At 36.7% G+C, this 17,870-nt stretch overlaps 1 protein-coding gene across 2 annotated transcripts in view; it reads left to right on the top strand.

Moving 5' to 3' along the window:
• Positions 1-17,870, top strand: part of SEMA3A (semaphorin 3A) — a 165,315-nt gene that overhangs the window by 135,352 nt on the left and 12,093 nt on the right. For both annotated transcript variants that reach the window (XM_077179195.1, XM_054631159.2), the window contains 4 exons: positions 506-725; positions 5,777-5,868; positions 8,579-8,620; positions 14,082-14,239. In XM_077179195.1, the coding sequence (XP_077035310.1) occupies positions 506-725; positions 5,777-5,868; positions 8,579-8,620; positions 14,082-14,239 (512 nt within the window). The remainder of the gene's footprint in view (positions 1-505; positions 726-5,776; positions 5,869-8,578; positions 8,621-14,081; positions 14,240-17,870) is intronic.

Here is a 17,870-nt window from a genome sequence, read left to right as displayed (position 1 = left end):
AAAAGGTGGAACATCCAATGGGGGAAAGATCCTCCACCCCCAGAGCCGTAATATATTTTCTCTATTCAGTCTTCTGTTGTATTTTTGATAAGTTTTTAATAAACCTTTTAATTTTTTTGGAAGCGAATATAATTTCTCACAATATCATAATTAATTAATTTTGTGTTATATACATAACCAAATACTGAATTGCTTGCCTTGTATTGAATGATTTAGATATTTCAGGATTTCTTCTTTCTGGCAATTAAAGACTAATACTAATCACAACTGGACTTAAAAGCCTTTTGCACTGAAAAGGAATAGGAAAAGTGATGTATGAGGATCATTTGCATTTTGTTAACCATATTGATTTAAATCCCAAATAAATTTAAAAATAGAGACTATGAGTGATAGAATTATCTTTTGCTGTCTGTCACAAAAATCTTAGATTCCCTGACATATTTAATTATAGACTGCCGTAGATGGGCTGATAAATAATAAAATGTTTCCCTTTTTGTTTTCCTAGTGTCCCAGTAAAACATTTGGAGGTTTTGATTCCACCAAGGACCTTCCTGATGAAGTTATCACATTTGCCAGAAGCCATCCTGCCATGTACAACCCAGTATTCCCCATCAACAACCGTCCCATCATGATCAAAACAGACGTGGATTACCAGTTCACACAGATCGTGGTGGATCGGGTAGATGCAGAAGATGGCCAGTATGATGTGATGTTCATTGGCACAGGTGAGAGGTCTTGAATCTACACTCTTATCCTCCTCCAGGATTGATGGAAACCTACAGCAGATAAAAATTCATACTCTGAAAGACAGAGCATTGACTGAAGAACAGTGTAAACATGTGAAAATTTGGGGCAGGACCCAAAACTGTGCATGTGGGGAGGTCTTTGTTACAAGCATCCAGTGTTACAGGTTCAGGCCATAGCCTGCACAGCTTAATTCTGTAGGAGCTTTGCCAACTGGACTAAGATCAAACCACCCTCTTTCCAGCTACTGCTTTTAGGGGTTTTTATTAGAAATGTCTTGCCTTATTTATTATAATTTAGTATTAAAATGAGGGGTTTGAGGTACCCATTTTGAAGTGCAGCTTAAAAAGTATTAACGTGAATGAGGCAAATATCCAGGTATGGTAAAAGTGTTTTGTGCCTTTCAACTATTTCAAGTATTGCCTTAAGATGCTCAGCCCTTCAGCCAAGAGGTTGTATCATTTTACTTAAGATGAAGATATCTGGCACAAATGGAGTGTTTCAGAAGAGCTGGTATTCAAATAGAAAGATGATATCCTTTCCAAAGCATTTGCAGAATCATACAGCTTTGGGCATCTTAAGAGAAGTGCAAATAAGCACTCAGAAAAGACATTTTTTCCAGAAAGGTAATAATGAGAAAGAGTGTCCAAAAATTAGCTGATAGGCATTTTCCCAAATTCAGTGGTTTCAAAACTCTGCTGAGTAGCAATTGGATCTTGTGAATCTGTTTCTTCATCTGCAAAAGTTTTACATTAGTTGGCTGGTGCTTCAGTTATGTTGAATAAAAGTATTTTAAACTTCTACTGAACATAATTACTAGTAATTAGACATTGGCATCGTGAAGCCAAACCAAATCAAACCAAAACCCTACTGCTTCTTTTCAGTGTTGGACCAAAAAATACCTCTGTGTCTGTCTTATAGCAGTCCAAATTTACATACTTTAAATACAGTTCTGGTACTCTAAACCTGGAGTCAGATTTCCAAAGCAATAAATGTAAGATCTCTTTCATGTTGATGCCTGAAATGTATTATGAGTAAACTGAGAGCTGGTGAAGTTTTGTGTACCAAACACAGTGCAAGTATAACAATTCAGAACATTTACTGCAGGAAACACAGCTCTGCAGGAAGGGTTAAAGCACTTCAAAGCTGTAAACTGAGTTATTAGATACCAGTGCTACAGTATGTTCTTGCATAAAACATTGACAAGTATTTTCATATGATTTTACACAACATATAGATTTTCCATCACACATTAGAGACTTCAATGTCATCCACAATTCACAGTGTTTGGTGCCTTTCAACAAGTCCTCTATGACCTGATTTGGCCCACAAAAAACAAATTAGTCACATATATGGTATGATGCTGAACAAACATAAGGAACTTATTTAAGTATATTTCTTGAGAAAAAGAGGTGGCATTTAACTCTCCAAATCTTAGCCGGTGGGCTAAGAAAGATGCATTTATTTTTGCAAGGGAAAGCAAAAAGTTCTTCCAGAGATTCACTGTACTTTCCTCAAGACTGCTGTTAGAGTTAGATGAAAAGACAGAAGTTCCTTTCTGTTTCAGGCAGTGCAGGAAGATTTGCTTAAAACTGAGCTAGTTATCATTGCAGACACTGGCTATTTAGTTATTATGTCTAGAAGTTCTTAGGTAAATCAGTCAGGCAAGATCTCCCTCTAAAAGAACCTAAATGATAATTTTTACCTTTGAGTTTAGGGTTTTCCTACACCACTAATATTCAGATGTGAGGTAAATGCTCAGGATTCCATCCAGTGCTGGTGATAGCCCTGCCCACAAACTATAAGAAAAGTGTTGAAACGTTATTACTTGCACTTTCCAAAAGATATTTCAGCACTAAAATCCTGTCTTTTTAAGTGCAGAGTGTTTTTATTTTTTGAAATACTACTTTTGCCTGTAGAAACCATTTTTCTTCCAGCAGGAGGTCATACCCTCGTGGGACAAAATCAGGCATTGCAACACCCATGCCTAGAGCTGGAGCACAGAAGCTGCTTCGTGTTCCTCTGAGCTCACTGTCCTTATTGTGGTTTCCAGAATCAGGAAAAGGTGTCTTCCATGTTGGGGGGGAGGCAAAGAGGCAGCACTGAGCCCTGCCTGCCTTCTGCCAGAGAGCTGTCCTGAGCCAGCTGCTCAGAGTCAGAGGAATCACAAACAGATACACAATCAGCATGTATTACTTCTTCCCAAGCAAAGAACTAACTGGGAAGCAGATTAGGGACTTTAGTCACAGTCCATTTTCCCACTTGGTGATCTGAATCTATGACAAAGCCAGAATTATGCTCCCTGGGGTATGGCTGGGTTTTTCTGTGCAGGTCTGTCCCATCAGATTAGATAATATTTCTCTGTATTTTCCCATTGCTGTTAGAGCAATCTACATTATTCCCATGTGCTGCTGAACTGCACTATGTTGAAGAAATAGTTTTTTTTTTTCCTTTTCACTGAATAACTGATGATAATTGAACACAACATAATTAATAGCCATCCAGTGTGGTCACATTTTCCGTTCCTGTGGGGGAAATCTTGAGCTGAGCAGTTTCTTTCCCACTCTGATTGTACCAATGTGTTTCACAATGAAAATAAAATCCTATCAGTGTGCTTGAAAGTAATCAGAAAAAACAGGATTTCATGCATATCCTGATGGTCTAATGTTTGGCATCCTTTGGCACAGTTAAAGTACCTCTGTCAGTAAAGCCAATTAATAACAGTAATCTTATCTTTCTAAGCAGAGCCTATTGATCCTAAAGGAGACGCCTGATTCTGTTTGTGTGAAATTGTTTGAAATGCTACTCTGTAAAACTTGATGTAGAAGTCAGATAAAGCTCCACTTTGGTACCTATGGCCTGACCAGAGTCTCCACAGTGATTAACTCAGTGTATCTTTGACCTCAGAGGCTTTCTTGAGATCAGGCAACTGTAATTGTTGCAGGAGCCACTTAAAAGTCTGACCTTTTGTTGAAACAACATTATGGGAAACTTGTGTCTGCTCAATGCCCACTCAGTCTGTTTTATGAAAAATCTCCCTTTATTTCTAGGATATAGCATTTAATGGGCTGGGACTGAGGACAGTCCTAGTCCAGCACTGAATAGAGTTGTGACACTTTGCTACACTGTTATGTTTATTATGTCAGAGTTCCCTGTTCTTCACCCATAAAATGTATTTTCCTCAAAACCACAGTCATCATATTACCAGGATAATTAAGGAAATTAACTCATCAATTAAATTACAAATATAACTACTGTTAGGTTTTCTGTTATTCTGAATTACTCTGCAGTAGAAATGTGGATTTTTTCTTATTATTTTAAAGTTTATATTGTATTTGTTCTGAAACATTCTCAATATTTCTTGTTCTAAATATAGTCAATCAGTCGCAGTGATCATAATGAAACCAATCCAAACTCATCTAGTATATTTTAGTAGCAGAATTTGAACATGTAGATGCCTAAATAAAAAGAAAGATGTGCTTTGCTTTGTTGTTGCTTTAAGAAATAACTAATACTTTGTGTTTTTAAAAGAATATATTAATTTTTGGCTAATGAAAGAAAACAGTAATGTACATATTCCAGGGGAAAAGAAATTGCATCTTTCTAAAATTCCAAAAATATCTATCTATCTAGCAACCAACATCTGCTTAAAGGGAAGCAGATGGAAAAAATGAAAAATCTCAGTTCTACAGGATATTCCAGGTTTTCTAGAATACTTAAATACAAAACCATGTAAAGTTAAGTACCAGTATTTTCTTTTTGATTCAATAGCTTTCAAGTCCATTGCCCTATAAAAACATTTCTAATGCATGTGATTTCTTTGTCTCAGTTTTACGTTCATTTTAGATATAGAAGTAGAGTTGTCATCTTTTTATTCAGAAATTTCAGCTAACACCCACAAACTATATATACTTATAAAATGTATATATATATATGCTTTTGTGTAATTGATGGTTAAATTCTTGTTTTAAGAATGTCAACCTTTATAGTTATTTAAGAATTTTATCCACTTAAAATGCCTTATGTTTTCCTAAACCATTAAAGCTGTAGGATGTGCAACATGAAGAGTCCTTAGGGACATAGTTATTCTACCTGTGATACATTTACATGGCACTACACTTGGCTGGTTAAAAAGAAAAGTCGCATACAGATTGTTTCCATTTCAGAGAGTCTGCAGTGATGTGTGCCAACCTAGAAATGGTTCTTTGTGTTTTTGTTGTTTCCTGGAAATTGTGCTCGTAGAAACAAAGAAATAAATTACAGATGCAGAAGCTGAATAACAGAGATGGTCTTTAGTCTCAACCATGTTCACAAAACCAAAGGCTGTGGCTCTGGAATTTCACGTGCTGGCCTTGTTGATTTTAAAGCTTGTTGCAAAACTCAAAAAATGTAATTTGATATAATACTAAATTGCTGGCACACACCTATTTCTAAACCAAAGGCACACATTGTATGCTTTTCACCCCTCAGTGAAGAACCAGCATCTTACACACAGAGAAATAGAGATGCCTTAAGGGGCTTATACATCTTAGGTACTTTGTTTGACACAGGGAAGATCGCAGGTACTTAAGAGACCTAACAGCTTCATCTGTCTGAGAACGTTTGTCCAGATGGTTTTATAGCCATACTGCAGTATCTTCACATGCATTTTAAGAAAGAAAAACATCATATTCAAAATGGACTATAAAACACACCTGGGTAAATTTAGAGCATTTCCTTCCCCAGTCATGAATCTGTCATTTTATACTGTCACCTAAATAGTATTTCAGTCCTGTCTATTCCTTAATAACCATAATAGTATGTATTTTCTTTGATGCATTTTGATAATTCAAATACTTACATGTTCTACTGAAATACGTTGTTTTCTGAGGTTATTTTAAATAGCAGTTATTTTGAATGAGTGCTGAGAGATATGTAGCTTCATAGTCTTTATATGTGAAATAATTATATACCACAAGAAATTCTGGCTGCTACAAAGCAGAAGTATTCATCTTAAGCACCTGAAAACACGTTTTTTTCCCCCCTTTTCAAGATATTGGAACGGTTCTTAAAGTGGTTTCAATTCCTAAGGAGACTTGGCACGAATTAGAGGAAGTCTTGCTGGAAGAAATGACAGTCTTTCGGGTAAGTGCAGCTAAATTTCAAGTGTCAGGTTGTAGATTTCTCTGTGGACAGCTGCAAACTCAACTACTTGCAGTCTAGCCAAGGAATAGCCTGGCATACCCCTCTAATTAGCTTGTCATTTAGAGAGCCCGACACCAGTCAAAATAAATCTTGAAAGTTTCAGTGCGAGCTGGAGGTTAATGATAAAAGAAATAGCATTCTGGGCTCTTGTTCCATGGTTTAAAAAGTAAATTAGTATTTCTGAATCTTAGAGCTGTTGCATGCTGGAGTTGAATATCTACCTGTGTGGGTCTGGGAACAGTGCCTGTCTGTTTTCTCCCACAGTGATATGCAATATATGAATTTATAATTGCATCAATTCTCAAAAATATTCAGACTATCAGCATATTGTAACTAGGAACTACCTTAGGTAAAACAGTGATCTGTCCACATTTCTTATGCTTAATAATCTGAGGAACAAAGTGTTTATATTTTCAAAGGTCACTTTGGGGTCTCATTTTCGTGGTCTGACACAAGGCACCATAAAGACCCCATACCTCTAACACTTTTTGGTGAAATCAATCTTCTCCATTTTTCCCGTTTGAGCCACGTAAAAAATACAGCATCCCATAGGCAGCCCTACAAGGAAGGGCTGAGTAAACCTTTCAAACACTTCCCAGACAGAACCCAGGGATGTCTCGTGTTTTGTACACAACAAGGAATCATTTACATTCCCCACGTTACTCTTCCTGTCAATGCCGTTTTATGGCACCACTTCCCCATCTCCAGGCAGCTGGGGCTTGTCCCTGGCTGGGAGCACAGTGTGAAGATGCTGCTGGCATGCTCCAGGAGCCTCCTGTGCTGATAGGGACTGTGCCCTGGCCCTGCCACCACGTCCTCATCAAACTCTGTTGCCATCCCTTCACCTTTTTCTGAGCAGAGACAATCTTGTCTCTGTCAGCCATCTAGCTGAACAGAGCTTCTTGTGGGCATTCCTGCTGTTACTGGTACCAGTCATGCTCAGAAACCTCTGTTCTGAGTGCAAGATACCACTGCAAAATATGTGTCCCAGTTCTTGCAATCCATGGGGTTTTTTGAGGACAGAAATCTAGGGTGCTTTTTTTTTCCCTTCTTAACATAGAAACTATGAGAAGAAAACGAGACAAGATTTTTTTTTCCTTTTTGTACATGCAAAAGTCATTACACAAACACAGGGTAATTTGGAAATTGTTTATAAGAATCTCTTCCCTGAAACAGGTAGAAGTGCCAAGCTATAGGAGATCAGAAAAATATAAAAGTGAAAGAAGGAAAATAAATAGAATTCATTTTACTTCAGAAAGGTTTTGCAGAAGTAGAATAGGTAATGGCAAATTCAAATTCGAAATTTTACTTTACATGTGTATTTTTTCATTGCATGAAGGTATTTTGGTGTTCTGATTTACTTGAAAGCTCAATTATCTCTTTAGACATGTATTTAAGCCTTAAAGAGGGCATTAATGTATTTCAGTGGAATAAGCAGAATTTGTGTGTATAAGATATGAATCTTTCAATAGGGAATTTCCAACAGATTTTACAAGTGCCTCATCCAAATTTAAGTTTACTTTAGTTGTAAAGGGTATATGTGCATCATGAGCAATGCATTTTGATGTTAAGCTGCAATGTCCTGAGTACAATGCTTTTCATTTAAAATTCCACAGAGCTGAAAGTCTTTCATATCTGTTACATTGATAACAAATGCCTCTTTAAACCCCATTTGTGCAATATTTCTCTGAACAGCTGAGCAAACAAACTAATGAGTTTGTTTGTTTTTCAATTTTCATTCAAATGTTACATTTAATTGATGATTTCTAATATAAGCTCTATTAACCCCACTGTAAGGGCGAGTCCATGCTTACCATCCACTGACCCATATCAAATTCTCTCAGGATAAGCAAGTTGAAAACTATACAAGTATAAAAGCTTAATAAACACTTTATTAATGTACACAACCAAAGGTATGATGATCAAAAGTATGATCAATAGCAGATTTCCAGATGGAATAAAGTTCATGCAAAATTGAGTTGCACTCTGTCTAATTATGCCACTTTTAAAATTAAAATCCATCCAAGAACCTGGACCTAGAAGTTGTAACAGTTGATTAAATGATGGATATTCCAGAGTGCTAAGAAGCTCTTCCTCATTTTGGTTACATGTTCTGAAAATGCATGTAACTTCTATATAAGTGAATAGTGTGGAGCAGTTAAAAAGATTATACTTGGGATTAAAACTTGTTCTTATGAATAAAATTTCACAGGAATGAGGTTTTCATCTCTATATACTTAAAATGAATTGCTTATTTCAGTGTTATTACCTTAATAAATAGTATCTATGAATTTTCATATAGCCATTATGATTTTCATATTACCTGGGAAGTTCTTGAAATGCAATTTTAGTATGAAGTGTTGGTAAAAAATTCAAGATGTGGAACTAGTGACAAAGTGATCACAATTAAACTCTATTCATAATGGAAATTAAATATCTACAATCAACATAGCAATCAAAGATGCACTCAGATATGTACATGCATTCTAATTCCTCTACAGCTAGAAATTACTCCACTGCAAATGACAACAAGGACTATTACTAGGGAGTTTCTAGTTTAATTTCAGGGGTTTTACCTTATGCAAATAGTATTGTAACAGAATTTTTATGTTTGTAGCTCATTTTAAATTTTAACTCTGTTTTTCCCTAGGAGCCCACGGTTATTTCAGCAATGAAGATTTCCACAAAGCAGGTAATATGTGCACAAATGTTAAATACCTTTCAAATATTTATTGGTCTCTGTCTTCTAGAGACAGTAACTTGGCAGTCAGCAGAGACATATTAATTGCAGCAGCAGCATCCCATCTCTTTACATAAACAGCAGTATTTTCTCAGGAAAATGTGACATGCAATGGGGAAAGGAAAAGCCTAGTATGTGTTACTTACTGACTGGTAAGGTGGAAACTAAATGCAAACTAACCAGCTGTCTGGTGGATCTCTAGAAAAAAAAAAAGTCCACATTATAGAATGCTTCCATGACAGAGAGACTGTTCAAAAGGAGTGGCCAAACTTGGTGCCTTTCTTTAATGGGACTAGTTCTAGTCACTGCAGAATAGTGGTACATAATACAGATGGTGGAAGCAAAGGATGGAAATGAGACATCCTCCTGTCTTTCTGTCCTCTGCCCATTCCATTGTGCCATTCAGCTTTAACAAAAGATCAACTGACCTGATGCAGGCCAAATTTTCCATGGCCTTCTGGTTCAGTGATGTGGTTGAGAGAAGGGTTTCACGCTCCCAAATTTATATTTCCTACTTTCTCTTGAGTACACTAATAGCAAGCTGCTTATAGAAAAAATATGTGCTATAAAACGAGCCCATGACTAAAATGAATGGAACTTCTTGATGGATAGAGGTAAAGTTTTGTCTGACTTACAGTAAAGGTGATTCCTGCATTTCTAAGCAAATTTGTGAAGCAGTTGATAAATTATGTGGTTGTGCAAAGAACATTGGTTTGCAGTCCAGGAATGAAGTGAGTATTAGGGGCCTATCTTCCAGTTTTGCCTGGAATTAGGTGGATGGATCCCAGCCACTGTCATTTCCTGTCTCAGGAGTCTGAGACATAAAATGTGGTGTCAAATTTAACTTTTTTTTTTTTCTTTTTCATATATGTGCTCTTCTGGAAGCTAATTTGGTAAATATAGGGAACTTCTTTTTGTTCATGTCACTGTCAGGAAAGAGGAGATTTGGTATTACTTTCAGGACTAGGTGCACTAAAAATTGTGCACATTATAAGTGAAATTTAGTTAATTCTACCTCACTCTATACATTATTAAACAGAAGTCAAATTCATTCTGTAATGGACAGAGGCCAATATTATATTTGAAATGCTGCATATTTAACTCTGAATTCACTGTGTTAGGACAGTTGTCTGAAAGCATTCATGTATTTGACAGAAAATGTTTGGGGGGGACACTGTTCTAACAGTTTACCACCTAAATCAGCAAAAATGGCAGGACAAAGAGAAAGATACTATTGAATACTGGGATATTTAAAAACAGACTTGTCAAGTTGTATATATGTCCACATCATACCAAAATGCTCTGATTTCGATTATTTTTATAAGTACATTCCCTTAAAGCAGCCAGTCATATTTGAAAATTGACCAGGCATTTTCATACAGCTTTTCCTCCAAAGCATCTTTAGTTATTCAGGAGAGATTACAATTTTCCCTGAGTTTTCTGAAAACAAATTTACACTGCTAAAATTGTCTGAAGCTAAAAAAGAGCATAAACCACAAGTTATTCAGGCAGAGTAAAACTCATGAAAAATCAACCAGCCTCAGGCTAAAAATGACAGAATCATGATACACTATGACAAGCTTTTGGCAATATGTATGAAATAAGTATATGGCAACATGTTTCCATTTTACATTTATGATTTAAAAATACTGCAGTTCTATAACTCAAACACTTTACTCATTGTGTTCTGATAAGCAGGGTGGTTTTCATGTAAACAGCACGATAATTCTATGCATTGTGGAAAGCCAGAGCATGAAATGTAAATAGTAAAACCAGCATGTTCTATTGAATGCCTTAAAAATAATCACTTCATTTTGTTTTTTCACTAACAAATCTTTCATCCAATTATAAAAACATGGTACAGGGAGTTTCTCCTTATTTCTAAATGTTTTACTACTCTGGTTGTTCAAAGCTACCTCTTTTGCCACCATGCCAATATGTTATGTTACAAATTACTCTTCCTAAAGACCAAAATCTACAAATTCTTCAGGAGCAGAACTTAGATTAGGTTTTAAATTACATTAAGCTCTAAAGCTCCTGTCTCTCTCTGAGTCTGCATTTGGCCCTTGAGCAAGAGTGGCTTATGAGTAAATTTAGCTTTTATGTGCAAGACTAAGCCTTAATACATTCTTTTTCTACTCTGCTGTCTTTAACTCACAGGAATTGTGTCTATATTTTCTCACTGAAGCTACACATTCCTCCTGATTGTGTTCAGAGCCCTAGGCTTGTGTAACCTTATCTCTTAAACAGTTTATGCTTTGTTAGCAATAGACACAAACCTTCAGAGCATCCTTGAGCCACTGCAACACCCTGCAGCTGCTTCAGCTCACAGGGACACATGGTACCTCTTGGCTTTGAGCCTGCCAGGTGAAGCTCCATAATTTTTTCCCTTACAAACATGGAAGCAGGCCAAAAAGTCCAGCCTGGGTTTCAATCAAAGGTGACTTTTTGCAGAGCAACACCTCACCTTTTTCTCAGGGTCAGCTTTGTGATGCTCCTTCAAAAAAGCTGGTGGATTTCTGGTGACATGGGCAAAGGACAAGATTCTTGGCTGAACAAGTCCTTGTTGGGTCAATTGCTACAAAGAGCTTTGTTTCTCTTGTATAAGATTTTCAAGCAAAAGCAAGGCAGACACCTTCAGAAATATCTTAGTGACTACTTTTATAGTACCAAATACTGAATTTTATTCAATCAGCACTTCTGTCCATAGTGAGCACATAGAAAGGACCAGCTCTAAATGGATATATCACCTAAACAGCATGCTGAACTATTCTGCATTACTTCTCAAGACATTCAATTAACCAAATGGTACTTGAATTTCATGCTCCCTAAAGTTCCTTTAAAGATTCTGCTCCAGTTCTTCCTCTTAAGCATTACATTTTGCACATTCTGTTATCCCTTTGTCTGACTTTTTCTGAGGAGAGGCTACTTTTTTGGGCAGCACTGTGGGGTCAACAGAAACCACTGGATTGCTTAAAATATTAGTCTCAGTTTTTCTTGATTTCTGATACTTGTGCAAGAATTTTTAGAGGACGACTTTTTTCTTTTTTGACTCTGGTTTATCTGATAATCTCAATTCATTAAATTAACAATGTCTTGGAAGAGATGGCTGAAAAGGCAGTTTTACTGTGGTATGGCAAAGGAAGGTCAGACCATTGATGCAAATAATTCTATTTCTATTTTCTGAATTTCATACTGCCTGGATTTTTTATATTGTTAGTGTCCAGAATAATGATCACCAGCTGGAGTCTAAAACCATGATCAGAAGAGCAGCAAACGAGGCAGCAGCCTTAAGGCTGTGCAGCACCTGAAACATATGCTGCAGTTCACTGGCTGAACTATGAACTTATCTACAAGGAATATAGTTTTTAAGTAACCCTATTTTGGCCTCATTTTTTTTTCTTAGGTTTCTGGTCATTCTTTAATTCTAAAGACATTTATTAGAAATCAGGGAGGGGATTTTTGCAAAATAAAATTGGTTACAGAGGTACATAGGAAACCATTACACCATTCTTTATTTTCCCATGTGCATTCTCTGGGTTGATTTTTATATTAGTTGCACCACACGTTCCTACATGCTTATACAGATATTAATGCCCCAATTACACAGGACTCAGATCAATACCATCTGGACATTTAAGATACTTAACTGAAGCTCTAATTTGACCTCTGCTGCCTCCATAATCAGTAAAGAGAAGAGGCTTCCCTTGAGAAGCAGTTAGGTCACCTAAGATTTCAATTGCTGCTCTTTTTACTGCAGGATGTAGCCCTAAGGTGGGTACTTGATTAAGTCCTTTCAGTTAGAGAGAAGCAGCTCATCATGTCTGTTGTGTGTCCTCTCTTCTTAAGGCTACAACTCTGACTGGGATGGTTTTGTACAGTTCAGGCTTTGTGTAAAGCCCTGTGTGGTCAGAGATTTCTGCCTGGAGAATGTGGGTTTACAACCCAGCTATGAAACAATAATAGATGGAAGCAGCTGCTTTGAAAGGGTTTAGTTTTCAATCTGCCAGTGAATTTTCCTTTGGGGGCTTTCCTTGTCATATTTTCCTTGAGAAAATACCGGTGTTTATATAAATGCGCAGGATGTTTCTGTTACAATTAATATGGCTGTATAAACTGCCAAGCTGCTGTCTCTGAAAGAAGTTAACACAACACCTCTTATGAGTGTTTTTGGTGCTGCTATCTCCTGTTACCTGGTCCTCATTATGTCTAGTTGGTAGGTGACCACTGCCATCTTCCATCCCTGAATTTCCTGAAAATGGTGCCTCTGGGACATTGCAATGCAGGAGATGAAGAATTTTGATAACATTTCTTGAAATCCTATTTTTTTCACACCACCTTTATGTTTTCAAAGAAACAAAAATGAAAATAAATTTGTATTTTCTTCATGGGACTGCTTGGAGTAGGACCTTGAAGACAGGCACTCATCTGTCCACTGTGGGTGCTTAGTGTCAAGGTTTGATAGCAAAATGTCAGTGCTTCCAAACCAGAAGGATTATAGCCTTGAATTTTTGTGTATCTGTTTATTTAGTGTTCCCCTAGTTTTGCATCCCACTAATACTTGTTTTCTTTGTGAATTTTTCCTAATCTGAAATATCTCTCTTTGGACTTTCACATGGGATCAGAAGTTCAGTTTTCTCATATCCCTCTGGGGCCAGCTTCCCTAGTGGACCACATGAATTTGATATCAGAGAGGAAATTGAGAGAGACAAGATATTCTATTGTGATGCCATGCAAGGCTGTATTTCATTTTGCATGCATGTTTTTTTATTTACTTCTGCATTTGAACTGCATCTTCTACTCAACACTGGTTTTTATCCAAAACAAAACAAAACCTCTCCTCTCATTAAAGATATGTTCCAGTTAAATCATGACTTATAGAAAAGAGTACAAAATATTGGAATTACCAGGCATGCAAAGAAGTGCATGCATAGCACCACTCCCAAACTGAAATATCATAGCATCAGTCTGAAATAACTTACTTCAGGTTTCCTCCTCACATGCATAAATTGAGGTAACGCTTAGGAAATGTATTTTCTTTTTGGTGTTGATTTTCTTTTTGTTCAAATTCAAAAGCATGTTCTCTGTTGCATTCTGTCACTGACTTTGGGTGTTTTCCCAGTGTGAAGATCTGAATACAAAAGGAAAAATTGAAGAGTACGTTAATTTTCTTTCTGTTTAGGGTACCCACCAAGGACTTAATGAAAAAATAAAGTTTTTCCTATTTGATTTTTTTTACCCTCGGGACAATTCTGTTCTCATTCCTTTAGCATACATCAGGATCATGATCCTTTATTGTATTTGAAATGATCCTAACAGATGATGATATAACATTTTTATGCTTTCCTAGAAAAAGAAAATTGTAATTTGCAATATTTTTGAACTTTTTTTTTTTTTTCAATTTTTACAACAGCAACAGCTCTACATTGGCTCAGCCACTGGAGTTTCACAGCTTCCTTTGCACCGCTGTGATGTGTATGGAAAAGCTTGTGCTGAGTGTTGCCTTGCAAGGGACCCTTACTGTGCCTGGGATGGCTCCTCCTGCTCACGTTACTTCCCCACTGCCAAGAGGTAGGGAGAGTTCTGCATGTCTGCATGGTTTGCTATTTGTTTTGATGGTCTCAATATGACCAGAGGGCTCTGGAGATTTTTTAGGGGATGGTTAACTGGAGTCCTTTCTCTTCCAAAGAAAACATCCTTGTGGCAGCTACATGCAATATGAAGTCTTGGTTGATTTAAAGTGACCACTGCTACTTCTTGGGCTGGCTTAAAAAGCTCCTGTAAGAAAACATTCAGACAAGAGTTGTCTCTGAAATTAGCTCCTAACTTTATAGTCATTGGTAAACAGCAAAAATAAAAAAAAATCATTTCTCTAACATAATAAGGGAGCTCAAAATCAAAGAAAATCACTACTTGCCCAAGTAAATTATCCTGCATTTTCATGAATTCTGATTCAAGAGAAATACTTCTAAAATATTTGGACGCTGATGGAAACTTATATTTTTTAGTGATATATAACATTATTGTTATTATTGAGAATTATAACTTGTATGTGCTGATGTGTGTCCGGGTGCTGCTGGATCTGAACAGCCACTGTTCCACAGTCCCTCTTGCACTGATGCTAAAGGCTTTGCAATGCAATCATTGGGGGAAAGCTGGCTCCCCAAATCAAAAATAACAGTTTTATTAAAAATTTACAAGCCTGATCTGAAGGTTTAGAGTACTTATTTCTTTGCTTCCCCTTATCTTTGAAACTCCTTCTCTAAAAGTATACAAGCTAGTTACTGAAGAGTTCCTGGCTATTGAAGTAGAAATTAGAAATAACTGAACAGGTAAACATTTGCAAATAGAAGCAGACATTGGTGTAGTTTGAAATTCCATTGATAAATTGAGTAAAATGATAAAAAAGTGCTCACATTAAATTGAATATGCCAGACATCTTGCACATATGAAGAAACAAAGAATCCAAGGGTTTATACACATAAGGGTTTATATAAAAGAAATTAATTGTAGCAAATACTTGGTTGAGAGTGCCAGAATTCCAAATTACAGGTTTTGATTGGTTCTTGAGGGAGATGAAATGTGGTAAAGGGTGAGAAGTTGTCACAGACATTTCAGATGGAGGGAATTAAAATTTTGAGGTTTGCATTACAGTGTATCCTAAACAAATACTGATGACAAAAGCTGCTCATGGAACATCAGCTTCTATTTTTGCACCAGGAAACAGAGTTAATAGGAGAAAAGCTTTTTGTGAAATTCTTTAGAAAATAAAGAACCCATCCCAAGAGAAGAGCCAGTCAAATTTTCTCAGCTACATGGGCTAAATTCTTATTTTTGTTGGTAGCATGGTGGTTTCTCTGGAAGAGGAAGGAAAGGAGAGGGAACAGTGAGGTTTTTGAGGAGAGTCTGAAAGACTGTTTTGTTCTGAAAAGTTCTTTAGTATTAGAAATCTATATGGTTGAGTATTGCCTCTGAGCTCAAGGAGACAGTAAGATCAGGAGTCACTGAATCACTGTTTTCTGCTACTCTCTATCCCTGAACCTCATCTTTTCTCAGCATTCCTAGCACACATTCCTACCCCAGGCCACTCTCAAGATCCATAGAGCACATCATTCCTCTGCTTACACTGGTGGAAGAAATAGGGCTCTTTGTCTTTTCCTTATCTCTCCAACTTACTGCTGCAGATGGAGCTCACCTTGCCATCAGGGGTAAAGTGACTGGGACTTCTTACAGGGATTAACTCGTGGGGTTTCCTGGGGCCAAACTGGGTTGCACAGCTACAGAAAAAACTTGGGATCCAAAACATGCATAAGCAAAAGCTGCTGTCTCTGCCTCTTGCCCCCAGTTTTTCCTTAGCAGCAGCAGCAGCAGCAGCAGAGTAGAGGTCTGTGTTACTGGGAGAGAGGATCCTCTCTTCACCTGGTACCTGCTGTACCTATTGCCTCAAGCCAGCTTGGAATGCATTGATGACAAAATCAGCATTGCTGGAAACAGCTTAAATGTCAACATTTTCCTAATAATAAATTCTTGTCATTTTAGGCTCCAGAAATATTGGGAAAATAGATTCCTGAGGCAATTTTACAGATGTTTTATTCATAGTTGAGTTTAGGGTTTGGGTTTTGTTTGTTTCTTTTTTCTTCTTTTTTTTTCTTTAACTGAGATTTTTTAAGCCATGATTTTATTTGTTTTTCTTTCTTTGTGCATTTTACAAGTCTTAGTGACAGTTCAGAGCTCCTGTAGTGTGACCACTTCACTTTACCCTCTGCAGATGTGTTCTGGTTCATATTTCATAAATCATTGTGTTGATACAATGGTGACATGTGCAACATTTTCCTGAAATCCCAACTAAACATTTCATTCAAACTCCATTGACAGTAATATGAGTCTTTCCACAGATTTCTTTTTTACAAATTGCATTTATAAATATGCTGTTTTAAAATTTAGGTAGGGGTAGCAAAATTTTATGGCTCCTTATATCTTGGGTGTGATTTTGTCATTGGTAATGAGTAATATGAAGATATTGGAAATTACGATTCTTACATTTTTTAATCATATATTATTCAGCAGAAGATTCTTTCTTACTAAAATGTGCTAAATGTCCTAACTCATAATTCAAAAGAAGTTTTTATTTAGAAAAATATATAAAAATGCTCATCTAACTTTTTTTTTTTTTTTCCCTCAGAAAGAAAGCTTTTGCTGTACTTGGTATAATTAGTTTTAGGTTTAACGCTTCAGTAGCTTTCAGTGGAAAAGAGTATGGTTAAAACCTTTCAGGCAAGAGGACTCAGCTGTGCAGTTGAGCCTCTGTGAGAACTCTTGGTATGAGCTGATGCTGGGCTGTTAGTGGGAGCCTGCAAAGAGGGCTGGTGTGGAGAAGAGACGTGATCTCTGCTGCAGAACAATGGCTTTTAAAAATGTGGGCTGCTGTCACAAGGGAGGGACCAACAAGGCTTTTTACAAGGCTACTTGACTTTTGCATATCCGTTGCTGGATACCATAATCTGAAATCACAGCATTGTTCAGCAGCCTAATCCTCTTTGTTCTCCTCTAATTTTGCAAGCCCTCAGGCTTTCTCCGATTCCTAAAGTAAAGTACTCACACTTGAAACACATCTTTGTTTGCCTGGTTCTTTTTTTCTTTCTTTTTCATATGAAGCGCTTTTCTTTGGCTCAGTTGAATTTTGTGTCACAGCTATTTAAACAAAACTAGGAGCAGACAAAGACAAAAAAACACATGCAAAACAAAACTGTATTAAAAAGCTCTTTTCAATGAAACACAACATTTTTTTTTAGCACAGATCAACATGTTTTTCAAAAGAGCCGGTAGAATTCAAACTGGGAGAAGAGTTAAAAAGACATTCAATCAAAGGTAGAATTCAGACTCAAGCTACAAAAGAATATAAAAAAATAAATGGCATTTCAAAATCTTTCTTTTCAAGTTTTTATTTTGGTTTTTCTGAAGACAATTTAGAACAGTTCTGTAAAAGGTTTTATCAGAAATGTTTCAGTGAAACCCATGGTAGCTGAAATGATCTGTGCTTTTTAATTTAAATTGTGTAGAAAATACAGCACTTTACCATTCTTTCAAAGGCACCCATCTTAACATTTAATCTATCTAAAAGATGCTGCAATACTGAAAGTATTCTGTACTTGCACAAATAAGTACTTTTGAAGCATGTTAAACCCTACGGTATATATTCTAA

Source organism: Agelaius phoeniceus, chromosome 5 (assembly GCF_051311805.1).
Source record: "Agelaius phoeniceus isolate bAgePho1 chromosome 5, bAgePho1.hap1, whole genome shotgun sequence".
Taxonomy (NCBI): domain Eukaryota; kingdom Metazoa; phylum Chordata; class Aves; order Passeriformes; family Icteridae; genus Agelaius; species Agelaius phoeniceus.
The sequence above is the reverse complement of the archived record's forward strand: the minus strand, read 5'-3'. Positions and strand labels throughout refer to the sequence as shown.